General features: G+C 52.8%; 1 protein-coding gene across 1 annotated transcript; it reads left to right on the top strand.

Annotated features, from left to right (window-relative positions):
- Positions 1 to 208: 208 nt before the first annotated feature.
- LOC147642879 (uncharacterized) lies at positions 209 to 1,906 on the top strand. The gene is made up of 5 exons (XM_086837982.1): positions 209 to 427; positions 481 to 875; positions 955 to 1,386; positions 1,479 to 1,658; positions 1,711 to 1,906. Exons 1-5 carry the CDS (start codon positions 209 to 211, stop codon positions 1,904 to 1,906), a joined length of 1,422 nt encoding a protein of 473 aa, XP_086694108.1.
- Positions 1,907 to 6,024: the final 4,118 nt, after the last annotated feature.

Genomic DNA, 6,024 nt, shown 5'->3' with positions numbered 1-6,024 from the left:
TCTTTAGATGCCTGGAACTTGGGCACATCGCCATCAGGTGTAAGAGCCTGGTGGACAAAAGCGGTTGCTGCATCAAGTGTGGCGAAGCAGGCCACAAGGCTGCTACCTGCAGTTCCGGCAGAGGAGTCGGCCCTGGACAGGCGAACCACCAGCCGGACAGAAAAATGACTCCGGGCACAAATGGCGGGCTCGTCCGTTCAAGACCCGAATGCAGCTGATCCAACTCAACCTAAACCACTGCAGGGCTGCGCAGGACCTGCTGACGCAGACGGTGCGCGAGGTAGGGGCGGATGTAGCCATAATCAGCGAGCTCTACAGGGTTAGAGAGGGAGGAGTGTGGGCCAAGGACCGCTCTGGCAAGGCGGCCTTGTGGCTCTGTGGCGACGGCCTGCGGCAAATGTCCAACATCCTGGCAGCACATGGATTCGTGAGGGCGGAAGTTGGCGGCTTCCATATCTATAGCTGCTATCTGGCGCCTAGCCCCCGCTGGAGACGTACAGCAGGATCCTTGAGGACCTCAGCAGCAACCTACGTGGAAGGGCCAACGTCATAGTCGGAGGCTACTTCAATGCTTGTGCTCAGGAGTGGGGATCGGTCCTGACCAACGTCAGAGGCAGCGTGGTGCTGGAGGCTTTAGCCGCGACTGACGTCGTCCTCCTAAATAACGGGGGGCGGCACACGTTTGTCAGAACGGGAGCCGCCTCTGTCATCGACCTCACATTTACGAGCAGAGCAATCTCCCACTCTGCCAAATGGGAAGTTAGCGATGTCTGCACCGGGAGCGACCACGAGGCGATCCTGTGCTCCGTCGGAGTACCTGAGGTAGGTATCCGTTTGGCTCTGCAGCCCGCAAAAGCATACCGGCCGGACACGCTGTGCATCTGGACTTTTACTAATGCGAGGAAGGCCCTCAAGGTGGCTATAAGAGGCGCAAAGAGGGACCGATTCCTGCAGCTCTGTGACGAGGCGGAGGACCACGATGGTGGTCAAGGGCCTGAGAGCTGGCAGCACAGCTCCATCGGACCCCGAGGAGCTGGATGTCATCGTGCCAGCACTGTTCCCGAGTGGAGCTCCGGTGACCGTGGAGCCGAGCGCGGACCGTCACCCCGATGTCGCCTGCGAAGTCTCGGAAGAGGAGGTGATTCGGTTGGGAAGGAGCGTGCACCACAAGAAGGCGCCGGGGCCGGATGCCATACCCAACAGGGCTCTGAAAATATCTATAGCGCTTCACCCGAGGGAGTTCGCCACATTGTACTCCAAGTGCCTGGAGGAGGAAATCTTTCCGGAGAGGTGGAAAAGGCAGAAGCTACTGCTGCTCTCCAAGCCGGGCAAGCCACCGGGGGAGCCATCCTCCTATAGGCCAATCTGCCTGACCGACACCGCAAGGTGTTCGAGAAGATCGTGGCAGCCAGACTGGCTGCGGCCATCGAGGAGTCCGGAGGTCTCTCCCCGAGCTAGTTCGGTTTCCGGAAAGGTAGGTCCACGCTCGATGCCATTGAGATGGTCAAGGATATAGCTCGTTCGGCCATCGCGGGTAAGAGGTGGAAAGGCGGCTCCAAGAGCTACTGTCTTGTGGAACCGCTGGGCATAAGGAACGCCTTCAACACCGCGGACTGGAACCGAACCTTGGAGTCCCTCGTCGCCCTGAATATCCCAGGGTACTTACTAAAAGTAGTAAGGAGCTACCTGACCCAGGTTTTGCTTCCGTAGCTACCTCAAGAGGTTCGGCCATGACGACGAGGATGGTTGCCCGGAGTGCGGATCTGGAGTTGCGGAAGATGTGCACCACATAGTGTTCGAATGCCGCCGATTCGACGATGAGAGGGCCGCCCTGGAGGAGGTAGCAGGAGCGGAGATCAGGGTGGACACGCTGGTGCCGCTAATGATGGAGACTCCCAGGATGTGAGAAGCGACTGCGGCTTTCTCTGCCAAGGTGCTGAAGGCTCTTAGAGTGCTGGAGAGGGGTAGAAGGGAGCGAACGGGCTAAGAGGCCTACTATTGTGCGAAGCATTGCTTTGCGGCCGTACCGCACAATATGGGTCCTTGTCTCGTTCCTAGTTTTAAGCATTTATGTTACTTTAGTTGTTGTTTCCAGGAATAAAGTCGAATATAAAAAAACACCTCTTGCACATCATTATTCCGTGCATATAAAAACCTCACCGTGAACAGTGAAATCGGGAAAAAATCGGGAAAGGGACATAATTAATACCGGACAGCCGGTGTGCACTTGTTTCCGGAGTTCACCATGTTCGCCGAACAGTCCGCCGCTGCCGCGATACATTTGCCATGTCCATACAACATATTTCTGTTCGCGGAATTCAATACAGTCCACTTCTCGGCGCTCCACTGTGCCCTAGCACATTGTTCATATTTACATGCATGCTCACATATTTTCCAATTTATTTTTGGCCAACGATTCCAGGAACTAACCCCGATAATAAAATTAAAAAAAAAACAAAGTAAACGAAACAATTAGCAAAAAAACCCAAACGTAAACGCAAGTGTTTTAATTGTTTTAAATTTCGCCGCCGCAGAGGCCGTGTTGTTGTTGTTGTGGTTTCGTTTCTTGGGGCCCTTATATTGGCACCGCTTGCCGGCGGCATAGCGCAGCGAGCTATTCTTCGCGACCAAGTACCGAGCTTTTAAGTCCAGCCCTTCGGCTCGGAACAATTCAACATTTGCGGCTTGCAGTTGATGACATTAACATTTGCGCACACAGATTTTATTTTTGTATCCACTTTGACGCCGCAGAGGCCGTGCGTGTTGTTGTTGCTGCTTAATTTGTTGGCCATCATATTGGCCCCGCTCGACGTCGGCATAACACAGCGAGCTTTTCTCCGTGACCAAGAACAATTAAACACCTGCGCCTTGTGATTGCTGACATTCGAATTGTTAGCCAGTATCACCAGCATCAAAATTAATCCACACAGCAAACCGATCAGCAATTAGCGGCCTGGGCTCAAATATAACCGGTCTTCACAACCAAGCCCCGCGATTAAATCCCCATCTCAATAAATAACAATAAATACGTATCAACGCTCAGTACCTCCATTCGGCTGCGTTTTTTTTTTTTGCTCCATTCGTATCCTCCAGCCTTCTGTGAGTTCTATTCCGCTTGTTCGTCGTACGCATTGCCTAAACAAGTATCCCGAGTTCCCTATAAATTTCGTCCGTCATCTCTCTTTTTTTTGCCTATCCAGTCAGTGCATTAGTGTGACCGTTCTCCCGTTCGACAGTTGACAAGCCCTGATCACCAGCATTCGCTTCAGAGAATGCCCACGGGAGAAGACAAGAGATGACGATCTTCTCCATCCGCTTGGATAGGTCCCAATCCGCATCTTCGCGGGGGTCTCAACTGAAGCCAAGGGCTGCCGCCTCCATTCCAAGGGCAAAAAGCGACAAATCCGTCGATACAATATCTGGTTCCTCGCCTAGATTAACTCGGTCAGTTGTCAAAATGGCGCAAAATGCGATAGATGTCGCTCTCAAACGGTTTATTGCCACATCAGACCGTGTCAGTCAATTCGAGGCGAATATCCACACTGCGGGCACCTCGGAGACTGAACAATTCTCCTCCTTCATGTGTCAAGTCAATAGGGACCAAGTCCGGGCCCCTTTGGGAAAAGGTGGAGAAAAGTTATGAGACAGTGCTGGAGTCAAAGTTCAGCTACTGCTATTCCGTTTATTCGAGGTGTGTTGCCAACTTTGGGGAAACAATATCACAAGCCGCCTCTCAGTCAGTTTTGGCGGGCAGCAGTGTCCAGACACTCCCCCCCAACCGGGTGTCGTTTGAACCAGTGAATAAAGATGTTTTCGCGGGCGATTATCTTCGTTGGCCCACCTTTAGAGACCTGTTCACGGCGATTAACATTCACATCCCATGTATCACCCCGGTTGAAAAGTTGTTCCACCTCCTCTCTAAAACCAGTGGCGACGCGAATGCCATTGTGTCCAAGGCCCCGCTTACCAATGAAGGGTTCGCCTCAGCGTGGCTACCGCTTTAAAAATCGACGGTTGTTGGTCAACAGCCAGTTGAAGATCCTCTTCAATATCCAGGCCGTGCCTCAGCAGTCGCGCTGAAGGATCTGCAGGGCACCATTCAGAGCTGCCTGGCAGCCTTAGAGATGCCCTCGATTTAATTCGAGGCTTGGGATTGCATCCTGGTGTATATGGTGTCCTCCAAGCTTCACAACATTGCACTTTCGCTGTGCAATCCATACACAACAAAGCCAAAATTCCAACATGGACATGATAGAGCGTCATCGCACCGTGGAGGCCATGGATGACATCAGGCCTAACGGTTCGGGGCCAGTTTCGCCAAGATCGGCACCTACGATCCAATTTGCAGGCTCAATTCGTACGAGACCCGAGTTGTTGTTCGGCGGGAATCACCCTGCTCGTGATGTCCACGTTTTTCTTGAAATGAATGTGAGTGGTCTCTCCAACTACATCAAAAGGAAGCAGCTTTGCCTGAACTGTTTTGCACGAGGACATCAGCAACGGGACTGCACGAGTGCCCATAGCTGCTCCACCTGCCACAGCCGGCATCACACACTTCTACACCGCGGTAACCCCTTCGGAACCGCTCCAAGTCCATCGGCGTCAACGAGGCACCAACCCGCGCCCACTTCCAGAAGTTCAGGTGGCTCTGACGTAAAAATGTGCCTCGCTTCCGGCTCGGGAGCCGTCCTATTGGGCACCGCCCTCATTAACGTGAGTCATCTCGGGTGCAGCTTCCAAGCTCGAGCTTTGATAGACTCAGGGTCCGAGGCGACCTTCATCACGGAACGGCTGTTCAACCTGATTAAGCTCCCGTTTAAGACCTTTCAAGCCCAAATCTCCGGCCTTAATCAGTCCGTTTCTGCGCAGTCTACTAAATTGTGCCACTTTTTAATTCGGTCAGCTGCCAGACCCGGGATACAGACTGCAGCATATGTGATTCCGCAGCTGGCTGGCAATCTGCCCTCGTATCCGATTTCGTGAGACCTTCTAAAAGGGCTTCCCGACGTCCCCCTGGCAGATCCCAAGTTCTTCGAGAGCTCCCAAATTGACGTATTGATAGGAGCCGATATTCTTCCGTCTGTCTTCCTTGGCAACTCCAAAACTAACATCTGCGGGTCGCCTCTTGGACAGGAGACTATATTCGGATGGGTTTGACATGATCATTCAGATTCTAAAGTGGCGGTACTTTAAGTTTGTATTCAACGCTGACATCGAGTAGATGTATCGAAAGATTTGCGTTAACCCTAAATATACTGCTCTCCAACGTATCCTATTTCGTAATTCCGATGGGCAAATCTGCAACTACGAGCTAAAAAACGTCACCTTTGGAGTCAATCGCGCATCTTTCCTTGCGATTCGTTTCCTGCAACAGTTAGCCGACGACGAAGAGTCGAGGTATCCGCAGGCTAGTTAAGTTATCCGACAATTTATGTATGTCGACGACGTTCTAACGGGGGCAGACTCCAAAATTGGGGCGCAGAAGGCAGTCCGCGAGTCCGCAGTCCTGCCGAACCCAGGGCCCCACTCAGGAAATGGAATTCCAATTGCAAGGCGGTTCTGACCGACATTCCGAGCGACCATTACCTCCGGGTCGACTTCCTTGAAATAGACGCTGAAAGCACGGCTCTTTGGACTCTTGGAATACGATGTAGAGCGACGACGGACGAGTTCTATTTCATTCCGCCGAAAGTGACCACGGGATCGTCATTCACGAAGCGTCAGGTCCTATCCCAGATTGCCAAGTTGTTCGACCCAGCGGGTTGGCTCGACCCCTTTATTGTGCGAGCGAAGATGCTCATGCAGGACATTTGGCTCCAGGCGTCCTTCCTCAAGATCGCTCTTAACGATGGGTTGAGTTTGTGGGGAATTACTCCGCGCTCGAACAAGTCCGCATTCCTTGATGGGTGGAGTTTCGACCACATCTGAACATCGAGCACCATGGGTTCTGCGACGCTTCGGAAAAGGCGTACGGCGCAGCCATTTATGTCCGCGTGGAGGTTGGGTCCACGGTCATGGCGAACT

Source organism: Drosophila serrata, unplaced genomic scaffold (assembly GCF_035046125.1).
Source record: "Drosophila serrata isolate PLE 108 unplaced genomic scaffold, ASM3504612v1 contig_338, whole genome shotgun sequence".
Lineage (NCBI taxonomy): Eukaryota > Metazoa > Arthropoda > Insecta > Diptera > Drosophilidae > Drosophila > Drosophila serrata.
The sequence above is the reverse complement of the archived record's forward strand: the minus strand, read 5'-3'. Positions and strand labels throughout refer to the sequence as shown.

Bases quoted from the DNA above. Each gene is read 5' to 3' on its own strand.
- LOC147642879 (XM_086837982.1), top strand. From the start codon at position 209: ATGCAGCTGATCCAACTCAACCTAAACCACTGCAGGGCTGCGCAGGAC. The intron at 876-954 runs GTGCATCTGGAC...CGATTCCTGCAG, and splicing joins GCATACCGGCCGGACACGCT to CTCTGTGACGAGGCGGAGGA. The intron at 1,659-1,710 runs GTACTTACTAAA...TTGCTTCCGTAG, and splicing joins GTCGCCCTGAATATCCCAGG to CTACCTCAAGAGGTTCGGCC.